Source organism: Mytilus galloprovincialis, chromosome 4, assembly GCF_965363235.1.
Source record: "Mytilus galloprovincialis chromosome 4, xbMytGall1.hap1.1, whole genome shotgun sequence".
In the NCBI taxonomy this organism is placed as follows: domain Eukaryota; kingdom Metazoa; phylum Mollusca; class Bivalvia; order Mytilida; family Mytilidae; genus Mytilus; species Mytilus galloprovincialis.
In genome coordinates, this window is record NC_134841.1 from 38633920 (window position 1) to 38660712 (window position 26793).

The window sequence follows — 26793 nt, forward strand, 5'->3', positions numbered from 1 at the left end:
AAAAGCTTTTTTGTTAATCTGTTGTAGGAAAGGTGTATTTTTGAAAACTGAGGAATTCAACACCCTAGTTTCTGACCTAAGATTAGTAGGAGGAGCCTTGGAACTGCCACACCCACTCAGTAACAGTACATTGGAAGAATTAGAAAACTTTCACAGAGACTTCATACAATATTGTGTAAAGAACAACCTGCCTACTGTTGTGTGGCAATACTGTACTACCCATAAGTAATTGTTGTATTGATTTACAGTTTATAGATCAACTAGTGAACTGTAATTTTTGATAAAGTATAATTTGATTATACTGCACTTTGATTTAAAAGCAATTTTATTTTTTTATACCTTTGAAAAAATTTTTTTTTTTTAGTTTTTTTTTCTCTAAATTGTTTTCTTTTATATCATTTAGTCTTGATTCACATCTGGCCTCACGGTCATAAAACTTTTGAGCATAATTTTTGTACTCGGACTCGAAAATCAACCAATCAAATTGCTGGATTTCATGTTTTGAGCATGATTTTTGTGCTCCGAGCACTGAGCAAAGTTTTATGCCTTCAGGCCTGAACTAAATAATTTATTTATAAGAAAAGAGCCATATAAACTATTTACCATCGAACTCTATTAATAGAGTTATTGAAATATGACCACTGAGGATTTATTTAATTTCATGGATACCAATTTTCTTGGAAAGGGGAAATTTATTTTCAAGAATATTTGATTTCATGTATTCTCCTAACATTCCATACAAAAAATTTAAAAAAAATCATACTGCATTGAACATTTAATTTGTTGTTCACCTATACACACAAAATCCACAAAATGGTATCTTAGGCCACACCAATTTGATCCCTTGTTCGACGGACCCGCCCGCACCTATTTTTTTCAAAACAGAATTTTTTTATTTTTTTTATATTCCCGCTTTCCGCATCCGGAATTGTAATCATGTCCATTTCCCGCACTGTTTTTTTGTGTAAATATTATAAAAAGATATCAACATTTGTTAAATTTATCACAGTCTAACCTGTATATAACGATTTTAAACATAAAAGCACCCCACCACACTGTGTAAATATCTGTGAGAATATTTGTTTCAGCATGAAACCTGGGAGTGCTCCGATAAAAAGTTATAACAGCGGGTATTTCCGTGAAGAACAAAAAATTGGTTTCTTTCCCCCTTACTTATATTCCCTATCAGAAAATGATCGTTGTTAGAATAAAGTACAAAGAACTTCTGAAGGATTTGCCTTCAACTGCAATTATATTGTATGCTGGCGAAACAAAACTATCCATAGCCGCTGCATGTTTATGCACCTGTCCTGATTGATTCAGGAGCATGTCGTTCAGCAGTTATCGTTTGTTGATGTTGTTCATTGGTATTTCCCGTTTGGATATATAAATTAGATAGTTGGTTTTCCTGTTCGAATTGTGTACGCTAATAATTTTGGGGTCCTTTATAGCTTCCTGTTTGGTCTGTATCAAAGCCCTGTGTAAAAGGCCGTACTCGACCTGTGTTTGTTATTATCAGGTTGAGAACAACCCTCCCTCAGACAAGGGGTCATTTTACTGATGTAGAAAAGAAAATAGAAATACCAAGGATTTATATAGTTCTTCTATACAAAACCTTTGAACACTTAGAATTTTGTACTCAAAAAGAGGAGAGTTGCATCATATTTTAAACAAATTTTTCTTAAAAAGGGGTCCACTTATTTTGAACAATATTAAACTGTTAAAAGTAAATGTGTTAACATGGTTCAAGTCCAGGAATATTACTAAATTCTTGGACATGTTTTGACCATTTAATACCAGATAGATATATAGTTCTATGAGAAAATATGAGCCCTTTTGTACAAACAAATATATTATAACTTATATTGATCCCTCATAAAACATGTAAAAGGGATATTTATAACATTAAGGGGTTGCCCCCAAACTGATTATGATTTGGATGGAGAATTGTCTCATTGTCAGTCACACATACATAGACCAGATTTAATTATTTCTTGGTGAACAGGGAAAAAATACTTCAGAAATTAAAGAAATGTCAAAGTACAAGTGATAAATCAAGTTTTAATATGTCAAAACCTATTATTTTATCTTTACAAAAAAAAATTATAATCGCTCGCCTTTACTTTTCAAGCTTCGCCTCAAAAATTTGCAAATTAAATATTTTTTTATTAAAATTTTCAAATCGCTCGCTCGCCCCAAATTTTGGAGTCCAAAAATCTGTAGAACAAGAAATTAAATTGATGTGGCCTTAGAATAATCAGTAATAACATGTATATAAATTGTATTGAAAACTAGTTTAAAGTTTTGGTAATAATAGTTGATGCATATGTTTATTCAATTATTTTTAGGTTATCTTATAGTTGGCTAAAGAAATTTCTACATAGTAATGAAGAGTGTTGTTGGCTGTCTATGCTAGTATCAATGTACAGACTTAGACATAAACCAAATGGTAAATATATAACCACACTGAAATACACAAAATACACACACAAATAAATAATGTAGTTGGCTGTCTGTTAGTATCATGTTCAGACATATACCAAATTGTAAATATATAAACAAAATCAACCTGAAAATGTAACTTATCAATGAAATTTAAAAAAAAAATAACATATTAAGTAAAAATATTGAAACACATAAATAAAAACTAGTACAGATTTATGGAAAACTATAAAGCATCTTGACTAATAAAAGCATAAAGGTGATAGAAATCCATTTTTTATTAGTTGTCCCACATGTATTGATTTATAGATTGTTCTGCTATGGTTGATGCAAGCATCAGTAATGGACAACTTATATGGTCTTTAAAAAAACCTGAAATTGGAGAAATCGTGAAGAATGGGGAAGTTCTTACTGCCATGGCAACAGCGATGTATTCAGAGAATAAATTGCAACAGGTATATTGATTTACATTGTGGTCATCAAGAATCCAATTTTTTGTTCATATAAGTTTTAAATGATGTTTTTTTCAGGAGTTATGGCCCTTAATTGCTTTAACAAAGACACTTATAAATGTATTGAAACCTTGTTAGCTGTATTTTTACAGCCTCTTTTCAAAACTTAAGTCAGGCTGCTGTTTTTCTATTTTTTTTTAGAAATGTTTCAAATTTAAAAAATAAACGTCACACTTAACTCTTAAACATATAAATGAACTAAAATTAAAAACATACAAGACTAACAAAGCGCAGAGGCTCCTGACTTTGGACAGGCACAAAAATGCAGCAGGGTTGAACAGATATTTCAACACTTTCCCTATACGTCTAGATAATTCAGGGCTCACGCTCATCATCGGACATTTTTAATTTTTACCAAGTTAATGAAACATCAATTTTTTATTGATAATTAAAGAAATTCAGACATAAACAATTCATTTTCTTAGGAAAAGAGGTTGGAGCATTGTCTTTACAGTGTGTAGCAGGTTACTTACAAGACAATTTTTATCACTTCGTGCCCTGCCAGTTCTTTTTACTCGAAAACGTACATCAACCTAACTTTTGGCAGCAAAATAAGTTTGTTACTTCATTTAAAAGTGATAAAAGTTGCCTCCAGTAAATGTGTAATCCTTTTATTGCATTAAAAACGTAATGTTCCTTTCCAAATAGCTTGTCAAACAAATTTTTCTTGCAATTGGCCCCCATTGACCGTTTCTAACTACTGATTGGAATCGGACCAGCTTTCACCAAAAACCATATTTTTACAATAATAACTACGGACACATATGGAACATCAGACAGAAGAATATTGATCCAAAAAATAAAAGTTGCGCGTTCCATACACATTAGAATACTTTTGGTTACATCTTATTGATTGGTGTATATATATAATTCCCTATAATTTATATGGATTGTTTCAAAATATTGATTCTAATATGACGTGCTTCTTTCGCTTTGCAAACAACACCGTGATCAAATTCTCCATATATCTATACTTAGCGCAGACTCAGAGATATACATAATAATGGCTGTTACAATATACTTCCCACGTAAATCCACATGTATTGGAACCTATTTGTAAACCATTTGCCGATTTTATTTTTTTTTTTAAATTGCAGTTAAAAAAGTCAAAATAACTTATTCTAATTTGGATGCATAATAAAAAGAAGTAATGCACAAGAGCTCGGAGAAATCAACAAAATAAAAATAAAATAAAATTCCGCGAAAGTCTTTTAATGTTTTTGACGCATTTAAGTCATTTCAAAACATGACGTCATACAAATGAAAACGCTACAGTTGAACGTTTTCTGAAAAGTGAACCATCGAAATTCGTATAATATTGTATTAAAATTGATTTGTAAGGTAGGTTTTGTTTTATTTTCTATTCTATTGCATTTTTCGCATATTTACTGATTTCAGCAAGTCAACATGGCGGCTCCTTAGTTACAAAATGTCAACTTTGGATTTGACGGTAGCTTACGAGAAAAACATGTAAATTAAAAATGTCAAATGTTGGGTTTGTGAATTTAAAGAATTAAACAGATTTTTTTTTCTAGCGGTTATTCACTAAACAATCCATGCAAGCTACAGATTTTATGATTATTTGAGCTTTATCGAACCGGGAGTAAAAAAAGAACAGCCATACACAGAGCATACCTACCATCGCTTCAGTTTTTAATGACCGTATTTGTCCTATTAGAATCGAAATAATTCATGGAAGCTATAGATTGTTGGAAATTTACACATGGCCTGGGCCGTGTAAATTTCCAACAATCTATGGCTTCCATGAATTATTTCTTAATTAAAGTTGCTTAACTCTGAGACTTATACTAATATCAATATATTATGGCCCAGCTTAACTTTGTATATCTTTTGATAAGAAACACTGAATTTCATACACAAGATAGTTTTTAATCAAATTGGTATTGATATATTATAATTTATTTAACTTTTTGATATAAAAAAACATACTTTTAGTGCTAGATATTTAGTTGGTAGTTTCTCACAAGAACCTAAACTTAAACAACTTTGAATTTGAACAGTTACTTTAATTGTATACTCAGATATGAATTGAACAATATAAAAAGAACATTATTTACATATGACCCTTTATACTATAGTAAAATCCAAACATTGTAGCGCAGTGCTCGAATGAGCATTTCTCTTTCAAATCTTACCACTTCTCCCTATCAGTTTTTAAAAGAGAAGTCACTTCTCCCTATGATTCTGAAGTAGTGTGAGCCCTGTAATGTAGAATAAACAAACATATGCAATACTTCTAAAATACTTTATTTTATAGGACTTTTTAGAAACTTACTTCCAAATGCCTGAATCTGTTTTAAAATTGCAATTAAGTAAGAATTCTTTTCCCTTGTTTGGAAGTATACCAGTATAAATATGGATTCCCTGTAGTGAAGAGCAACAGTCAGAAGTAAAATAGAAAACAATGCGTTTACTTAATAAAAGTTTACAAAAAATTCCAGCTTGATAATTGAATTTGATATGAGTATTTTAGAAGACAAAATACTGTTAATTGTTTTGAAGCTTATTTTAACTACCGTAAATATCATCTGTAATGCAAGCACTAATTATTAATTCTTCATGGAGCTTCATAGGCATGGAGCAGTTCTTCTTCCTGAATGGGGAGATAACCCACTGCAAATTTTGATTTTAGAGCAAAATTTGTGAATCAACAAGTAAGTTTCATAAAAGGCACTCATATATGTCTGTATTGCAGATATAAAATTCAGTCCTGATTTTCTCAAAAACAATAATATTAAAATTACTGGTAAGTGGCCATGGTATGTATAAGTTATAACATGTTTATATAGTGCAAAAGAAGATCCTTTCAAATACCATTTTTGATGAATTCATATATTATTCTATTGATATTTTCCATAATTTCATTATTATATTTTTCATCAGATTGTAGGAGACCAAAACAGTGCACCAGTAATTCTAGGAATTGAGAATACAGAGCTTGAGAAAGCATTACAGATTTTCCCAAAACTTCACTCTGCTTTATTTCCTGCGCTGGCCAAGGAATCTGCTCAAAATGATGTCACAATCTATCAGCTGTTAATGGTATTTCATTAAATTTCTTAAAACTCATCAAATACAAAATTTATAACATTCTTATATGTAGTTTGTATTCTTATCAACACATATTCAGTTAAATAATGGATAAAAGTTATTAAAAATTGTCTGATATAGTAATAAACAAAGATGACAATAGTTTACTGATGTTAAAATCTTGTAAATTGATTAGGAAGAGACAAGTCTAGTTAACAAACTAAATCTGAGGGACCTGCATGAACTTTAAAAGAAGGGAGACTGAGTTAGTTCACAGGATAAAATAGGAATCGTCTCCTATTTGAACACACATTTTGTTGAATGTTACAAGGTACAGACACTGAATTGTTCAAATAAAATTTATGGTCATGTATTATTTAGTTGAAAAAAGAAAAATTGAAACTGTTCATAGTTAGAAAATTGGTAGTATGGGTCTTCAATTCTTAGTTTAGAGGGCTTATGGCTATTATGTTGTACAAAATAAGACATTATTCTTGCTAGTGCATTTATGTGTTTTTATTATATTTGTTTTGATACATATTATTCAGGATAATGCTCCATTTGATCCCAGAAAGTTATTTGGTTGGCAGCCTGTAAACACACTTGCATCAGATGGTAAGGAAAAAGAACTGAAAGCACATGCTGGCGTACTGATTACTATTCATTAAAATAACATATTTTATAACATAGGAATGAAAACAAATGGATTGGATACAAGTTGCACCACAACTTAGCAATGTCTGTCCAATAATGATATAGTTACACTTATAATACAGTTATATACTTACTTATATTGAGTTTCGATATAAATAAATTTTTTATCTGTCAGTACCAGTAGTTATATTCAATTTAAAAAAGGAGATAGAAATAAACCTTTTTATATTGATGTACATCTGCCATAGTTTCTTTTTTACAGATTTTTATGCCCGACCTACGATAGTAGAGGGCCATTATGTTTTCTGGTCTGTGTGTCCTTTCATTCGTCCGTTTGTTCATTCGTCCCTTCATTCGTCCATTCGTTCGTCCGTTCGTCTGTCCCGCTTCAGGTTAAAGTTTTTGGTCAAGGTAGTTTTTAATGAAGCTGAAGTCCAATCAACTTGAAACTTAGTACACTTGTTGCTTATGATAGGGTCTTCCTAATTTTAATGCCAAATTAGATTTTTTACCCAATTTCACAGTCCATTGAACATGGAAAATGATAGTGCGAGTGGGGCATCCATGTACTTTGGACACATTCTTGTTATTTTCTTATTCAGAGTTTCTGTACAGTAGGATTTAAATTTCAAGTGTGTTCAAAATTAAGAATTGTTTCCAATTGAATACTTTACACTGAATGTGATGGCAATATCAGGTTGACAAAAGAATTTGGAATATTGTTATCTGTAGAAATAGACCACTTTCTTTTAAATAATTGAAAAACTTAAAAAGTTAATCCCCCTTTGAGCTAAGACATTTGAAAAATTCTGTAGCAATTTTTGACATTTTGTTGATGAATTTTGTTTGAAGACACTTTTTATTAATCTTTTAAAAAGTAATAACCCTACATCAAATTTCAATAGAAATACGTTCTGTTCCATTCCATACAATTAGTTCTGATGGATGTGTATTTTAGTCATATTGCTATACATTTATACTTGTATTTCTCATATATTTCTAAAAAAGTATACATTAAAACAATACATTACAGAAAGTCCAAAAGAAATGCCTTATTTCTCTCAGCCAGACTTGGTCAATAAATATGGATATACAGAGAAAATCAGATATATGTATTACCTCAAACAGGGGAGACCATCCTTTGCTTTTGTGTCATTTCTGGCTGAAGCTTATGACATGGAACCTACTGGTATAACACAACAAAGGTAATATTCAAATGGTGCTGAATTTATTTCATATTCTGTTTTTTAAAAGGGACTAGAAAGATTTGAGAATTAATTTTGTGGCCATTCATTATGTGTATGGACAACACATTTAATTTTGGTTTCAAATTACAGAAAACAAAATATATTACTTGATTGGTAGTTGTAATTCCAATTTTAAGGCATATAGGGGTTTTACTATTAATAATCATTGCTTTATTTATACTTGCTCACTGTTAAATATTGATGTCTGCTTACTGTTAGTGCCAAAATGTATGCAATGTTTTTTATTATTGTGAAACTCCAATTTATAAGTGATAACATTTGTTGTATGCGACATGTCCTGCAATCTCAATTTTTTGTTCATTCTTCAATACCAACAAGCAATGCACACAAAAAAATCTGAATTTTGCACATTTCATAATTGAAGACAATGTGACCCATTTTATTTTGGTATGGTAATAACTGTTGGTTAATTTTTATGTTCCCAGCTACTCCTATGTCTATTATAGTAAGAATTCATAATATATTTTGCCTCTGATTTAACCTATTCCTTATATTTTTATTTTTCACTTTTTTGTAGAATTCAAGATGCTACTAATACAGCACTGTGGATAGGAGTAAAGAATTTTTCCAATACACAGGTCGCTAGTACATGTGTGGTATTTATGGAAATGTTAGGTCAAGATACCTGTATATTAAGGACATATCTACAGGTTGGAAATGAAATTTTATCAGACCTCAATTCAAATGTGACAGGCAATGTTGACAAAAGGAAGGAATTGGTTCAGAAGAATGATAATGATATAGGTATTTATATAGTTTGGCAATTTATAGCTTGATATGCAGTTTTGGTTTGCTCATTGGTAAAGGCCAAATTACAGGTGACAGGCTCTTATTGTAAAACTCTCATTTATAGAGTTATTGTCTTGTATAATTAGTATGGAGATCTATAGTTGCTAACTTCTACCTCATTAGGTCTCCAGTGGAAAGTTGTCTCATTGGCAATCACATACCACATCTTTTTCCTTTTCATATATTTATAATCTAAGCTTTCATACTATTCCTACTAAAATTTTGTACAAGTTATTAGAATGGGGCTTTAATTTGAATTAAATCTTAGACATTCAAAAAAATACTTGTCTAATTAGATTGCATGGGAGATTGTCTTGGCTTGTTCTGTTAGTGTAGTTTTATAATAATTTCTGACCAGTTGTAGAGTTTGATTTGATGAAACAAATTTCGAATTGGTCAAAATGTTTAATGATATAAAATAGGTGGACCAAGCACTAACAGTCAAAGGACTAAAAATAAAAATCCATTAGACTTTCATTTCAAGATTTATAATATTAAATCTCTCTTTCATGGTTCTGGACATTAAGTAAGAAAATTACTATCCCCCTATTGGCAAAAAAGATATGAGTTATTTTAAATTTGGGATATTCGACAATCTCTATAAATACATCTGAAATCTTTTTTTATCAGTGTCATGGATTTGTGCCTGTGTCTTAAGAAGAGGAAAGAATGCCAAACTGTTGTTACAGAAATTAGAAGATGCAATTTTAAATAATTTGGACAAAGAAAATATCAACAGGTATTATATAGTATCCTATTAAAGTATAAAACAATAACATCAGCTCCTGACATGACAAATTTAAAACAATTCAAATGAGAATACTATAAATGGACTGATTGATGTTCAAAACTAGAAATGAAAGCAGATATGATATACATCAACAAACAGCATACACTCTTTTGATAAAAAACAGACATGAGGTGGACATCAATGAGATTACAATCATATAATGCTTATATGATTTGCATATCTGTAATTTATACTTGAATTGGATTGGTCAATAAGAATTTTTCTCTTGGTTTACACTTCGATAAATCAAGTTTCCAAAACTACTTTCGTATTGTTTTCATGCGCTATACACATTCTTGCAGGTCAGCAAATTGAGCTGAAAAAAACAAATGCATAACAATTGTTTCTATTCTAATGCATATTTAACAAAAAAGAAATAAAATTAATGCACTAAAGTTTCAAAAAATGTATAAAAATGAAATTTCAATAAAATTCCGCTAAAATTCGTGAATGATGTGGCGAATTTACGTCATGGCAAAACACGACGTCATACAAATAAAAACTTTCAAGGGAAAGTTTATTTCGTTACGTGTACACTTCAAATTCGGATAATTACTCATTAAAATGAAATTTTGAAGGTAGGTGCTATTTTATTTTAATTTCTGTTGCATTTATAGAACATTTTTGGATTTTAGAAAGGCAATATGGCGGCCAATTCCTTAGTTACGACCTGTCAGTTGTGCATGTGATTGTTATTATAGTAGCCTTTACACAAAAAAATGTTAAAAAAAAAATCGCGATTATTTGGCTAAAGAATTATAAGGATCAAACACATTTTTTCTAGAGGTTATTGATGTGTAAACCGGGGCGATTAACTCATAAACTGAATAAAAGTCCAAAGGACTTTTATGTAAAGTTTGTGAGTAAGAGCCCCGGTTTACACATCAATAACCTCTAGAAAAAATGTGTTTCATCCTATAATAACACAATATAACCAGAAAAGACCCATCTACAGGGTAACATTTTATCTTCAGGAAAGGTGACATAACAGTGCTGGTTTTTTTTCTTTGTGTACACATTTATTTTTGACTTTTGTACACACTGTTTTACACACTTATAATCACCATCTCAAAATGCATCATATCTAACAAATTTTGGAATATAAATTGTCAACTAGACAATTATTACATGAATTATATTTTTTAGAACCAGTTTTGAAGCAGGGCAGAAATGGACAATAGCAGTATTATTTTGTCATCTACTACACATTCCATTGACCACAAAGTATCTAGAACTGACAGCTAAGTCTGATAGATGGCTCCCATTCTTATGGTTCTCACAAATGCACCAGTATTCAAAAGAGCAGGTAGTCTAGAGTGAAAATCAATATATTTTTTTTCAAAGGACAAGGTATGATAAGGGGCATTTTTGGCCCCCTCTTCAAATGACTTCATATTCAATCCATCACTAGTCTATGCATAGTGACTTAAAAAAATGTTGAACATTTTGTGTTTATGTGATTATTTGGTTGCCTAGCAACGGGTTTTATAAAACGAACTATAATATCAATCTTTATTGCAATTGCCAAAGGAAAAGACTTCTGAATCTATTAAAATGAATGGTGATGTGTTACCACACACTTGAATATTTACTATTGTTGGGTCTATCATTTTAAAAAGTTCTTAATAGTAACCTAGCAACCACAATGTTGCCTAGTGACCACTAAAAAGTACTTTTTTATCCAATGCTATCCTTAAAAAAAATGAAAAATTCAAATGTTTTTATACAACTCATATTAAGTCGACTCCTATATTGATATATTTAGTAACAATGTTTGCATGAAAAAACAATTTGATTTTGTATCTGTATAATCCGTCAAATCAACCCGAGTTTTCCTTAGCAACGCATAGTTAGTTTTAAGTAAACAGTTGAAGAACATTTAAAAAGATGTTTAGTGTCACTGAGTGTAACTTTTAAGCTTGAAACGTGGAACTAAAGGATATTTATGAGTACCTTTAGTGCAAATGTGCAATTCTAATATAATTCTTAATTCAGTGTTTCCATGGTTACACAGGAACGTATCCATGATATAATATCTTGCTTAGCAACCATCGCAAATCAGATAAAATAATTCTTATGCATATCTAAGTATGTATTTTCATATAAAAGAGAGACAGCAGATACATATTTTTTTTAGTTTTGCATACTGTATAATAATCTAGGATTCTTTGCTGCTAACAACAGCCTTATGGCATGTACCCCGCCCCCATCCCTCTATTGTTATTTTCAAAACTTTTTGACTTTAACTATAACTTAGACAAAAGTTTATGCACAGAACACACGATTGTATTATTACAGAAGTTTAAGATTTGATACAATCAATTTATGTTTTGATTTAATTGGAGTTTTTATGCCCCACCTACGATAGTAGAGGAGCATTATGTTTTCTGGGCTGTGCGTCCGTCTGTCTGTCCGTTGGTCTGTTCATTTGTCCTTCCATCTGTTTGTTCGTCCATCTGTCCGTTCGTCCCGCTTCAGGTTAAAGTTTTTGGTCAAGGTAGTTTTTGATGAAGCTGAAGTTTAATCAACTTGAAACTTAGTACACATGTTCCTTATGATATGATCTTTCTAATTTTAAAGCCAAATTAGACTTTAGACCACATATCCAAGGTCCATTGAACATAGAAAATGAAAGTGCAAGTTTCAGGTTAAAGTTTTTGGTTAAGGTAGTTTTTGATGAAGTTAAAGTCCGATCAACTTGAAACCTAGTACAGATTTTCCATATGATATGATCTTTCTACTTTTAATGCCAAATCATATTTTTTTATCCAATTTCAAGGTCCATTGAACATAGACAATGATAATGCAAGTGGGGCATCCGTGTACTTTGGACACATTCTTGTTTTTAGCTCACCTGACTTTTACAAAAAATCTTCTCCTCTGAAACTACTGTGCCAAATTTAACCAAACTTGGCCACAATAATCCTTGGGGTATCTAGTTTAAAAAATGTGTCCGATGACCTGGCCATCAAACCAAGATGGCCGCCATGGCTAAAAATAGAACTTAGGGGTGAAATGTATATTTTGGCTTATATCTTTAAAACCAAAGCATTTAGAGCAGATCTGACATGGGGGTTAAATTGTTGATCAGGTCAAGATCTATCTACCCTGAAATTTTCAGACGAATCGGACAACCTGTTGTTGGGTTACTGCCCCTGAATTGGTAATTTTAAGGAAATTTTGCAGTTTTTGGTTATTATCTAGAATACTATTAAAGATAGAGATAAACTGTAAACAGCAATAATGTTCAGCAAAATAAGACCTACAAATAATGCTACATGACCAAAATTGTCAGTCAACCCCTTAAGGAGTTATTGCCCTTTATAGTCAATTTTAACAACTTTATCGTCATTTTTTGTAACTTGTACAAAAATCTTCTCTGAAACTACTAAGCCAAATTTAAACTTACTTGGCCACAATCATAATTGTGATATTTAGTTTAAAAATTGTGTTCGATGACCCCGCCTACCAAACAAAATGGCCGACATGGCTAAAATTAGAACATAGTGGAAAAATACAGTTTTTGCTTTATATCTTTGAAACTAAGACATTTAGGGCAAATTTGTCAAGATTTAAATGTCCATCAGAATAAGATTTATCCCCTCACAAATTTTCAGATGAATCCTACAACCCGTTGTTGGGTTGCTGTCCTAAAATTGGTAATTTTAAGGAAATTTTGCAGTTTTTGGTTATTATCTTGAATACTATTATAGATAGAGATAAACTGTAAAAACAGCAATAATGTTCAGCAAAGTAAGATCTACAAATAAGTCAACATGACCAAAATTGTCAGAGAACCCCTTAAGGAGTTATTGTCCTTTATAGTCAATATTGAACAACTTTTCGTCATTTTTGTAACTTGTTAAAAAATGTTCTTTTCTAAAACCATGGGCCAAATTGAACAAAACTTGGCCACAATCATTTCTAGGGTATCTATTTTAAAAAAGTGTCTAAAGACCCCGCCTACCAAACAAGATGACCGATATCAGTAAATAAGGTAACAGGTGAGCGACACAGGCTCTTGAGAGCCTCTAGTTATATAATTTAACAAATATCTTTTGCAATGAAAACATTTTTTTATTAGCTCACCTGGCCTAAAAGGCCATGTGAGCTTTTCTCATCACTTGGCGTCCGTCGTCGTCGTCGTCGTCGTCGTCGTTAACAATTTTTCAAACATCTTCTCCCATGAAACTACTGAATGGATTTGAATGAAACTTAGCATGATTGTTCCTTAGATTATCCTGCACAAAGTGTGTGCTTCGATTTTTGATCCGTCAAAAAACATGGCCGCCGTTACTTAAAATAGAACATAGGGGTCAAATGCAGTTTTTGGCTTATATCTCAAAAACGAAAGCATTTAGAGCAAATCTGACATGGGGTAAAAATGTTCATTAGGTCAAGATCTATCAGCCCTGAAATTTTCAGATGAATCAAACAAACCATTGTTGGGTTGCTGCCACTTAATTGGTAATTTTAAGGAAATTTTGCAGTTTTTGGTCATTATCTTGAATATTATTATAGATAAAGATAAACTGTAAACAGCAAAAATGATCAGCAAAGTAAGATCTACAAATAAGTTGATATGACCAAAATTGTCAATTGACCCCTTAAGGGGTTATTGTCCTTTAATGACAATTTTTCACAATTTGTTCATCACATTTGCTAACTTTAAAAAATCTTCTCCTCTAAAACTACTAAACCAAATTCAACCAAACTTCAACTGAATGATCAGTAGGGTGTATAAAATAAAGTATGTGCTTTATTTTTTATTTCGTCAAAAAACATGGCCGTCATGGTTAAAAATAGAACACAGGGTAAAATGCAGTTTTTGGCTTATATCTCAAAAACTCCAGCATTTAGAGCAAATAAGACAAGAAGTTAAAGTATTTATTAGGTCAAGGTCTACCTGTCCTGAAATTTTCAGCCGAATTGGGTAACTGGTTTTTCAGGTATAATGCCCCTGAATTGATGATTTTAAAGAAATTTTGCAGTTTTTGGTTATTATCTTGAATATTATTATAGATACAGATAAACTGTTAATAGCAAAAATGTTAAGCAAAGTAAGATCTACAAATAAGTCAATTTGACCAAAATTGTCAATTGACCCCTTAAGGAGTTATTGCCCTTTAAAGACTTTTTTCACAATTTGTTCATCATGTTGACTTACTTTAAAAAATCTTCTCCTTTGAAACTGCTGTATCAATTTCAGCCAAACTTAGGCTAAATGAGTTTCAGAGTATCTAGTATAAATTTTATATTTCATTTCCTTGTATGTCAGAAACATAGCTCCTATGGCTAAAATAGAACATAGGAGAAAATGATTTTTTTTTTGCTTTTGAAGAAAATAGGACGATTCAAAGAACATTTAAATAAATTGAAAAGCCAAAATAATCATTGATGAGAGATTTAACCAAAAAAATTAAGGTGAGCGATTCAGGCTCTTGAGAGCCTCTTGTTCATCTTTACACTTGAAATCCTCAAAAGTAATAACCACCTGAATGATTATTAATCCAGAGTATATTGTTTTCATTTTAGCTTCAGAGCCAGCTGTATCACTTCAAAAGTCAGCATCTCCAGCAACATTTACACTATGTCATTGAAAATGCTGAGGTCAAAGCTCAAGGGGCAAAGGTTACTGAAAAGTCACATGACAAGAAGAAAGGAAACAAAGATGTCAGATCTACTCTGTATTCTAGAATTGGCTTAGCTAAGGATATCAATCAAGGTATCAAGATATGTTTTTCATTTAATTTCATGGAACAAAATGGTACCTTTTGATAATCTTTCAATAAATACTTCTACACTAGTTTAGCACATTTATCATTGTCTGTTTTTCTCACTTTACATGCAGCAGTCATTAAATTTCTTTTTTTTCAATTTCCTTGTTCATACATCATAGTAAGAGCTTTAAAATAGTTTAAAAAGTTATGCATAGATTATTATTCTTTTCTAATAAACAAATGTATAGATAAGAATGAGATGTGAAATAAATGTATTGTACATCAACCTTCTGATTTAAACTAGTGACTTTTGGAAGTTGAAAAATAAAAAAAATAAAATCATTGCAAACTTGATAGACTTAGCTTGGATCTTCCTTCTGCATTCCTTATTAATGTGGTATAAAATTTGACATCATCTTAAGGAGTAAACTTGCAAGGAAGGGTTCACATAGTTATAATTTATATAACCCAATAAATTATTTCAACAAGTGGGGATTGCCTCTCCCGACTCATTGCAGTAATGAATGATCTATGACTTATCAGAAAATATTATACACTATCAGATTATTTAATCCATCTTGTATAGGCTTTGCCTTTTGTCCAATCGCTTTGTTTAAATGTACGTTTAATATTTAGAATAAGAAATATTTTGAAGTGAATCAAATTCACATTAATACATCAAGAAAATCAGAAAGTGCTAAAATAATTTGCAACCAAGTCAACCATAAAGGACTAAACAAGAAACAAAGTATCTTCTAAAATAAGATGATTTACTGTATAAGAACCTTCAAGTTGTTAAGTTCTTTTAAATATGTTAGATTTCTGTTTTTTTTTATTCCATTGAACTATTTATACAAGCGGTTGTTTTGGACAATGTGTCATTCCATATTTTGAAAAGTAAGAAGTATATGGACAATTTCAGCATTTTGTTTTTAGGGAATGTTGAAAAAAATCAAAAAGAAACATAAAAGTATATTTTAAATGTGATTTATTTAAACTGATAATGGTAACTGATTTTGTAAGCATGCTAATGACAATCCTTTTTTCCAGTTGGTTCTCCATTTTTCAAACAGTAGTTTTGTAATAATTTCCTCTGTGATTACTAATTCTAAATAATAACTATTAATTACAGTTTTAAGATACAGGTTATCTATTGGTAAGAAGATGCATGATAGATCATAATTAATAAGAGAAGACAAGAGAAAGATAGCACATTGTTTATATGTCTATTGCATTGTGGGAAATTGTTATGACCCGTATTATTCACTAATTTTGTTATTATTAAATGCAGAAAATAATCCCTATTTATAAAAACTTCATCTTTAAAGAAAATTAGAATAGTAGACATGAAAACACAAAATTAAAACTGGCCAACAGTTTTTGTAATACAAGTTACAAAATTTAAACAACACAGAAATAAATCTCTGGAAAAATAATTTAATTTTGGATTTAACATGTCTTCTGATTGGTTGATAATCTTTTGTCTATCAGCTCATAGACACAATTTTGTCTTGTGACCGTGATATCATATATGTTTTGTCATGATTTACTACTTAAAAATGGAATATTGAAATAAACTATGAGGAATGTCTGATATGTTTTCTGTATATTTGAAATAAACTAAAGTAAAGTACGGTAGTGCACATTTTTAGATACATGTATAACCCTATGCAGGTTCTTCAGTGTGCACAACATTTTTATACGACCGCAAAATTTGAAAAATTTTTCGTCGTATATTGCTATCACGTTGGCGTTGTCGTCGTCGTCCGAATACTTTTAGTTTTTCGCACTCTAACTTTAGTAAAAGTGAATGGAAATCTATGAAATTTTAACACAAGGTTTATGACCACAAAAGGAAGGTTGGTATTGATTTTGGGAGTTTTGGTCCCAACATTTTAGGAATTAGGGGCCAAAAAGGGCCCAAATAAGCATTTTCTTGGTTTTTGCACTATAACTTTAGTTTAAGTTAATAGAAATCTATGAAATTTTGACACAAGGTTTATGACCACAAAAGAACGGTTGGGATTGATTTTGGGAGTTTTGGTTTCAACAGTTTAGGAATTAGGGGCCAAAAAAGGGCCCAAATAAGCATTATTCTTGGTTTTCGCACAATAACTTTAGTTTAAGTAAATAGAAATCAATGAAATTTAAACACAATGTTAATGACTACAAAAGGAAGGTTGGTATTGATTTTGGGAGTTTAGGTCCCAACAGTTTAGGAATTAGGGGCCAAAAAGGGACCCAAATAAGCATTTTTCTTGGTTTTCGCACCATAACGTTAGTATAAGTAAATAGAAATCTATGAAATTTAAACACAAGGTTTATGACCTTAAAAGGAAGGTTGGTATTGATTTTGGGAGTTTTGGTCCCAACATAATAAGGGGCCCAAAGGGTCCAAAATTAAACTTTGTTTGATTTCATCAAAATTGAATAATTGGGGTTCTTTGATATGCCGAATCTAACTGTCATGACTGTGTATTTAGATTCTTAACTTTTGGTCCCGTTTTCAAATTGGTCTACATTAAGGTCCAAAGGGTCCAAAATTAAACTTAGTTTGATTTTGACAAAAAATGAATCAGTTAGGTTCTTTGATATGCTGAATCTAAAAATGTACTTAGATTCTTGATTATTGGCCCAGTTTTCAAGTTGGTCCAAATCGGGGTCCAAATTAAACTTTGTTTGATTTCATCAAAAATTGAATAAATGGGGTTCTTTGATATACCAAATCTAACTGTGTATGTAGATTCTTCATTTTTGGTCCTGTTTTCAAATTGGTCTACACTAAAGTCCAAAGGGTCCAAAATTAAACTTAGTCTGATTTTAACAAAAATTGAAATCTTGGGGTTCTTTGATATGCTGAATCCAAAAATGTACTTAGATTTTTTATTATGGGCCCAGTTTTCAAGTTGGTCCAAATCAGGATCTAAAATTATTATATTAAGTATTGTGCAATAGCAAGTCTTTTCAATTGCACAGTATTGCGCAATGGCAAGAAATATCTAATTGCACAATATTGTGAAATAGCAAATTTTTTTTTAATTAGAGTTATCTTTCTTTGTCCAGAATAGTAAGCAAGAAATATCTAATTGCAAAATATTGTGCAATAGCAAGATTTTTTTTTAATTGGAGTTATCTTTCTTTGTCCAGAATCAACTTAAATCTTTGTTATATACAATATACAATGTATATTCACTTTTTACTACCAACTGATAAATTAAAATAATCTTTACCATTCAGTGATAACAAGCAGTTTTTTTACATCTTAATATTTTATGATGTATTTAAATGAGTAGTTATTGTTGCAAACTCCATTAGAAATTTTAATTGAGATTAGTTTTGGAATAAGGGAAAGGGGGATGTGATTAAAAAAATTGGGTTCAATTTTTCTCATTTGAAATTTCATAAATAAAAAAGAAAATTTCTTCAAACATTTTTTTGAGAGGATTAATATTCAACAGCATAGTGAATTGCTCTAAGAGAAAACAAAAATTTTAAGTTCATTAGAACACATTCATTCTGTGTCAGAAACCTATGCTGTGTCAACTATTTAATCACAATCCAAATTTAGAGCTGAATCCAGCTTGAATGTTGTGTCCATACTTGCCCAGGTGCGTAGCTAGGCCAAAATGATGTGTACGCAATGCCGGGGAAAGAAGTCATACGGCGAGGGGTATGGGGGCCGCTCGAGGCCCCCAGAAGCTCTAGAGTAAATGGTGCAAAATCCTGCATTCTCGCGATTTCCTGGGACTGAAAATGACCTCACAGAAATCTTATTTTCATGAGTAACAAGTCAACTTCTGAAAAATTTGAAAAAAAAATTGGAGGAAAAAAAAGCTTCTAATGTGTAGTGGGTAGAGCTTATTTATATATTAGGTAACAATTAAAATATAAAGTGCCACCACCATATATTTTAATTGCTACCTAATCAGTCTCAACCCACTTTACATTCACTGAAATAATCCAAATTTCTAATCCTTAAAGGGTATTTTTTTTTATTGAGAAAATACATAAATAAATCGAATCACATTTCTCTATGTTTTATTTTATAAGAGAACAAGCAGTCTTTCTTTTAGCTTTTAATTCTCAAAGTTAGTTCTGAAAGTCAATGGCCATTCCCTTTCCAGTTATCCAAAACCGTGTCTGTTGAAATTTGTTTTTCGTGGTATATGTTCAATAGAACAAGCCCAGATAAACGCATGGATTTCATTGTATTTCTTTAGCCGTCTCATCATTGCTCATGGTATTGAAAGACTGTTCTATCGTTGCCGTCCAGACCGCCATACATGCATATATGTTAAGTATTTTAAAGATTCCCGGGTATAAATCCTTGTTTATAACATCATAGTTTGGAAACCTTTAACTATACATTTGTATATAAATACTTTTGAAGTCCCAAAATCTACAAGGAAAAGCTTCAAATTAAATCTGAGTTCTTTTTATCAACTTCCAAAAACGAGTCTTTTATTTTTACAAAGCAAGGAAAACAAGCACTTTAAATTTTGCACATGGAGAATAAGCACTTTTAATCTCGAGACACGCATAATTAAATGAACGAGGCACCCATCTTTCACGACCGAACATAAAATAAAAAAGTAAAAAACACGTTGATCGTCAAAAAAACCGGCGGATAGGTTGCAAAAATATTACCCTTAATAGAACATCACGTTTTATTTCATCAGTCATTTTGAAATCTTCAGAAAAGATTTCAGGGTAAGGAGGCATAGTAGACGCACTTATTGTATTCTGAAACCCCGAGGACTCAGCTATTTTAATTGTTTGCATCAGCAGCACAATCACGATGCTGGTCCCAAAAATGTAAAGAGAAAACTAGTTTCCGGAACGGAATATAGTTACAAAGTGACCATTAACATATCTTTATAACACTTTATAATTAGTTATATTACTTAAGTTTTATTCTAACTAGATTTACCATATTTTTATTTTTGTCAAATTTTCGATGTGTACGCAACTGCGTTTTTGCGTACGGGTTGCTACGCGCCTGTTGCCCCAACCGTTCAGGGTTCAACCTCTGCGGTCGTATAAAGCTACGCCCTGCGGAGCATCTGGTTGATATTATTTTGAATAAACAGAAATCATAATGGCAGTCATTCTTAAATAAAAACAGTAAAATTGATACTTTTAATGTTAAGACAGAATGACCCTACGCAAAACAACATCCTTAACTTGTCTGTATTAAGCCTTATACACATACACTTTGTATATAGTTATTCTCAAATAAAATATTATGATGGTTATGTACATATTTTTCTCTTGTCTTCTTCCTTTTTAAAAACAATTTCAACCAAGCAGATGATTCTTGTATTTAGGAATGTAATATCATATATCTGACAGCATCATCAATGATCTTTTATTAATCTGTCTGTAACAAGCACAACTGCATGTATGTCATATCACCATACTTCTTTTAAAAGTATTTCAGCTATACATAGGTTTTTCTATATTTTCAAGATTTAACTTAAGAGGAACATCAGCAGGTTTCTTGTTTGGTTTCAATTACATGAATTTTTTGAAATATAAACAAGTCATTGTTTAAGTATTTTATTGAAATATTGACTCATAGAAAGGAAACTTTTAGAAGAATAATTGTGGAAATAAAGTTAATAAAATGTCAAAATGCTGGTATTCTTGGAAATGGGGGTAATCTATGCTAGAGAGTTTATTTTTATAGAAACATAATGCAAAAAGCTCTTTTTTGTTGACAAATATGCTGTTTATTCTGGATCCCAAAATCAATAAAAATTGGCATGTTTTCCTTGAATTAAGCAAAAATTGAAAAATTATAAAGTCAAATATACCATCATACATTTTACTTTATATTTAGAAAAGGAGATGTCATTTATGTAATTTATAACTACTGTAGATTCATTTATTTTCAAGGTTGCCAATTCATTCATTGATACAAAACTATTTGTATGTGGCTATTTAATTATTTGTTTTTTCTGGAATCTACATACTAGCCTATATAAAGACTGAATTTAGTTAAACATTTAAAATTGTGGTTCACCTATAAAGAAGAAATTCATAATTACTGATATCCCATGAATGAAAATAAATCCACAGTAAATAGTTTGTTGTTTGTTGTTTGATTAACAGCCAGTGGTTTTGTTTTTACAGAAAGAAGTAGTAGTGAGGATGAAATAGAGACACAAGATGTCAGCAATTCCTCTATGGATATAGATGAAACTGAATGTAAGTGTGATACAAAGATGGAAAGAAAGTGATTTATCAGCCAACAATTACCTTTTTCCTATGAAGCCAATTTGACCTTACCTTTATTAAAACACTGTTATACACAACAGAAATAAATCAATGTGGATATCATACTTCATATTAATTGGTTGATGACTTTTTTAAAAATTTGAAATTTTACCATTAATGGTATTGTTTCGCACTGTAATTTAATTTTCAGTATAAAAAAAATATCATGTTCTTCTAAGTCTTATTGCTTTATTTTTATGCTATCGCCGTAGCAGATGAGGAAATTGTGTTACTCTTGTCAGTCTTGTACGCCCCCAAAATTGGTTTCTGTTGTCTAACTTTAGTTTACCTCAACTAAAAGTTATGAAATATATAAACCATGCTTACTACCACAAAACATAGATCAAGCTGGAAATAAGGGGTGTCACTGTTACTGTTCATAAAAAAAAATTCTTTTATAAACATAAAAATTACTGAATTTTTCATTTTCCTAACTTTAGTTTGCCTCAACAATTGATATGAAATTATTCCTATAATCACAAATTTGACTTAACTACGTGAATCTTGCATCTGTATGTTGGAGTTATAAAGTCAGGCTTATTTACAAGCGGGGGCATCTGTGGCCCATATACACATTTTTCATTTATTTCCACAGTGATAATAAGAGATAGCGAAGCTGTGTCAGATGATTTGTTTAGTGTGGTTTTCCATGCTCAGTCCTCCAGGAGTCCATGGAAGTATCTTTTAGTCAGTGGTGTTACAGTTTATAATCCAATACTCACAGAATTAGCTGTTTGTCTTGAGGTTTGTTTATGATTCATTGTTTTTCATAAAAAGTATTCTTGTTTCTGTTTATTTTAGAAAATAGCTATGTATCTCAATAACCATACCATATAAAAGCAATGTTAAAACTGTTAGGAAGGTTTAGGGAACTTGAAATTAAATCACTATAGTAAGCTTTATTCTTGCTCAGCCCAAATTATATCACAAAATTTATTATGAAAACATATTTGAACACTACTAGTACTTTTTGATTAATTTATTTTTCTTCACATACATCTTTTAAAGTGTTATTTTTCATGAAACAGCAGTATAATACGCAGTGACAAAAATTAATTGTACCAATACATTAGATAGTACAATGTATAAAAATAAGTTGATGTGGTATTATTTCCAAAGTGAAACTATCCACTAGTGAAACGAATGATTATAAAGGCAGTAACCATATGTCACCATATGGCCTTGAATAGTTAGCAAAATTCCATACCACATACCAAGCTATAAAAGGACTTGAAATAACAAATTTTAAAAATCCAAAGAGAAAAATAACAGCCTGATTTATGTACAAAACAACAAGCAAATCAGTGGCGGATCTAGAAATTTTCATAAGTGGGGGCCCACTGACTGCCTAAGAGGGGGCCCACTTTAGTCACGTTTCAGTCATTCCCTATATAAGCAACCAATTTTATTCCCAAAAAGGAGGCCCCCCCCTTAAATCAGCCTATGCAAATAACAAATATGATATGCAGCAACAAACAACAACCCCATAATTTCAAATTCCTGACAAGGTTAATTATTGTTAAGATTAAAATTAATAGAGTGTATATTAATTTTGTATTTGTTTCAGAATGCCAGTTTGATAACCTGTATGTGTGGCTGGTTAGTTTGTATGATGAATGAACAGGAACATGACAGATTCCTAGAGGATTATGGGAAAACAATATGGAAGTGGAACATGAAACACCTGAATCATCTGATAGAAATCTACCTCAAACATAAGTGGAACAGAACTTTGATGACATGCTTTCATATATTTCTACCAGTAATTATTTTCACTGGCTTTTTATCTTATTTTTAAAATGTTAAGTGACATTTTCCATTTATAAATCTTCAAAAAATATGTTTATTATTGTTTTTAATTGATTAGTGAAAATATCAAACTTGTACAAATACATGTATGTAAATTTGTTCTAAAGGAATAAATTAGTGTAAATTAGAGCTCTGACTTAAGTTCCAAAAAACATCTGCTAATTTAAGTGAGTAACCTTACACCTTCTGTCACTATGATTATTTGTCAAATGAAATCTGCAATCATAAAATAATTTACATAATCTTTGGAAAGTTTTTTTTATTGAAATTCAACCAGGCAACGGGAAATTATGTTGACATTATTTTTATTTTAGGATTGCACCATACTACCCTTTTTGAAGTTCTCTGCTGAATTGATAGACACGAGAGATCATACACTTTGTAGGAAACATCTACAAGAGTTCAAGGAAGCTGTTTCTATGGTATGCTTGATATTCTAGATTTTTATTTCAAAGATTACGCTGTTTTATTATACATAATACAAGTTGAAAGTACTGATGAATCGGTATTAATTGTACCTTATTGATTTAAAATCAGAGTAATGGTACATGTGCTACAGTACATTTACTTCAAACAACTTTTTTGTTTTATACTGGATTTTTTTTGGTTGAAATGGCATAAAAGATTTTTGTTGTTTTCTGTTATAGATAAATTCACTACACCATAACTGTTTTCTTGGACCTATATTTGTTTCATGTCTGTCTTGTTATATCACGTCATTGTTTGTCGGGTTGTTCAATATAGTTTTTATAAGAATTCTTTGACTGTTTTATAAATTGTTTGTTAATGTCTGTGTCTTTTGGTCTTTTGTGGATAGTTGTCTCATTGGCAATCATACCACATCTTCTTTTTTATATAAGAAAGTTTTACTCTTTCATTTACTGTGGTTGTCTGTTATCTTTATTTGAGTTATCAGTAGCCAAATATTTAAGAAAATTGAAACAAAGTTGTGGTACTTTAACAAATATTGACAAAGGTAGATTATGACATTTCAAAATATTCATCTTTTCTTTCCTGAATTACTAAATATAGTTCAAAATTTATATTTAAAGAGGACATTGCAATCTTTACCCTTCATTGCTCACAACCATCATATAAACATGAGGGGTGAAAGAAAACATGAATTTCCATGATATTTAGTATAATCAATAACATTTGTTAACATATTATGTTTTAACAGGCAGCCTCATCAGATGGAAATGATTATCAGCAGACAACAGTTTTACATGATTCTGATTGGATACAGCAAACAACATACAAGATATTACTTCATCATTTTACACATACAACAAATCTGTATGACTTACATCAGCTTCTGAGAATTCTTGACACTGAAAGTGCTGTTTTGTTGTTTAAATTTGATGGTAACTATTTCTTTAATTGTATTACTATAGATTCATTTTTTTTTGTTGGGTATCAAAAGACCACTTTTATGTTATGTCCTTCACTGGAAAAGTTTGTCAATATTATGCGCTTTTGTGACATCATTTACCAGATAGAGGGGATCACATGTTCCCCTGCTCTATTAAAGTTCATCAAGCATCTTTGTGATCGTCATTATGCAGGATAAACTAGAAATAATATTTGTTCTATAAGTTTTTAATCACAATTCCCTACTGATAGCAGTGATAAATATCTATTATATGAATTTAATTAATTATTTGCTAAATAATTCATGCAATATAGCATTATAACTTTTTCAACCTATCCCTCAAATTTTTCTGGTCAGAGAAATTAATAGTTTTAGGTATTGCTTATTCTTATATATTTATATTTTTTGTGTGAAAACCATGCATTTATTATTGTGTTTTTTGAACAATGTACAAATCTATGAGATAAGTTATTGTATGCTGCATCTAAAATATGGTATGAGACAACTTTCCATCAAAAACCAAATGACATAGAAATCCATATGAAATCCCATATATAATAATACTGTGTTTTATTTGTTTAGTTCCTGATTTTGGAAAACTATCTAGACTTCTGAATATAGCAGTGAATAACCAGATATTAGATGTAAACTTTCCACAGCTGATATCATCTAAGGATCAATTTGATACAGAATGTCAACGAATTGTCATGGTGATGATACAAAGGGGTTTCTTTCAGGCTGCCAGGGACTTGTCAACAGCAGCTAAACTTAATTCTGATCATGTGACCCTGTCTGAGGTTAGTTTGTATGGTTATGATGATATTGCTGTTGACAACATTTCACTCATTTAAGAAAGGAAAAGTAACAGGGAAATAATTAAGAAAGGTGTAAATAAAACTAAGTTTCAATGTTTGTTTACATTGCTATATTGCAATCTCTGTGTCCTTCAATTCCTTTAAAAAAAATTTCAACATTTATTTTGGTCAAAAACTACTAAAATAGAGTGACTTAATATTTGGTCAATAGCTAAGCAGTGATGTGTTGTAAAATGTAAGTACTTTTCGGTTCATTAGATACCTACTTCCTGTGTGCAGATGCTGAATGATCTTAATTTTTTTTGTCACAATTTTCTTCAATACTTCTCAACAGAATGACTTCATATGCGGTCAGTATGCAGAGCAAAGGTGAGAAAATGTGAGGTATATCTGCCTGCTGTTCAGATCAGTCACACAAGAACTTCCTGTTTTACCACACTTTCAATTATATATATATATATACTAGTGGGAGTATCCTTTACACTACAAGGCATGCATTCTTGTTTCTCGTTAAATTTAGTAATGAACCTTTTACCAATTCTTTATCATTTACATTTTATTCATATAATTTATTTTTAAAATAATCGAAAATTTGTTTGTAGGTGAGAAACAAGAAACAGCAACTAGAGAAATCATCTGTTTGGAAGTCAGCAACAGCTAGAAATAAGTTCTGGTTACAATGTTATCAAATATTCAAGAAGAACAAGGCAGAAAGTATCACATCCCAGTTTTACAAGGTATATTACAAATTTTTATAGTTCTTGATAAATTATATATGCATGTAATATAATGAAAAATTATCAAGTTTTTGGTTGAAAATAGTATTAAAAGAGTTGGAATTATGAAATAGTTTCACAAAGCTAATTCGATGACCAGCTACTAACAAATTCTTGGTAATCTCAACATATAAACATACTTTCATGATTTCCTTATGGAAAAAATAAGATTTACCAATATTTGTGTGTAAATTGGCATTCATTGAATTAATAAAAAAATTACCTCCATCAATATGTAAGAAAGTATCAAGAATGAAAATATAAGTCCAAGTTGCAAAGTCAATTATCAAACATACAGAATTTTTTTTAATTTAGAGTATTTGAATAAATATGGTTCTTTTATTCTTTCTTTTCTAGGAAGAAGCAGAAAAAATAGAAGATTTTTTAGAAAAGTCATTCTTGTATCAACTATGTTTAGATAATTTAGAAAGTTGTAAGGATCCTCCACCATATGAAGAATTATATCGACAGATGTGGATGTGTCGCATCCAATATAAAACAAAACACAAGGTATTG

At 30.7% G+C, this 26793-nt stretch overlaps 1 protein-coding gene across 3 annotated transcripts in view; it reads left to right on the forward strand.

Moving 5' to 3' along the window:
• The window catches only part of LOC143072093 (spatacsin-like), a 57815-nt gene that overhangs the window by 13021 nt on the left and 18001 nt on the right, over positions 1-26793 (forward strand). For all 3 annotated transcript variants that reach the window (XM_076246878.1, XM_076246879.1, XM_076246880.1), the window contains exons 13-30: positions 28-225; positions 2349-2449; positions 2752-2897; positions 5859-6017; positions 6554-6620; positions 7693-7864; positions 8445-8671; positions 9347-9455; positions 10653-10812; positions 15042-15231; positions 21362-21436; positions 22101-22249; positions 23073-23267; positions 23629-23736; positions 24495-24678; positions 25269-25483; positions 26104-26238; positions 26635-26787. In XM_076246878.1, the coding sequence (XP_076102993.1) occupies positions 28-225; positions 2349-2449; positions 2752-2897; positions 5859-6017; positions 6554-6620; positions 7693-7864; positions 8445-8671; positions 9347-9455; positions 10653-10812; positions 15042-15231; positions 21362-21436; positions 22101-22249; positions 23073-23267; positions 23629-23736; positions 24495-24678; positions 25269-25483; positions 26104-26238; positions 26635-26787 (2743 nt within the window). The remainder of the gene's footprint in view (positions 1-27; positions 226-2348; positions 2450-2751; positions 2898-5858; positions 6018-6553; positions 6621-7692; positions 7865-8444; positions 8672-9346; positions 9456-10652; positions 10813-15041; positions 15232-21361; positions 21437-22100; positions 22250-23072; positions 23268-23628; positions 23737-24494; positions 24679-25268; positions 25484-26103; positions 26239-26634; positions 26788-26793) is intronic.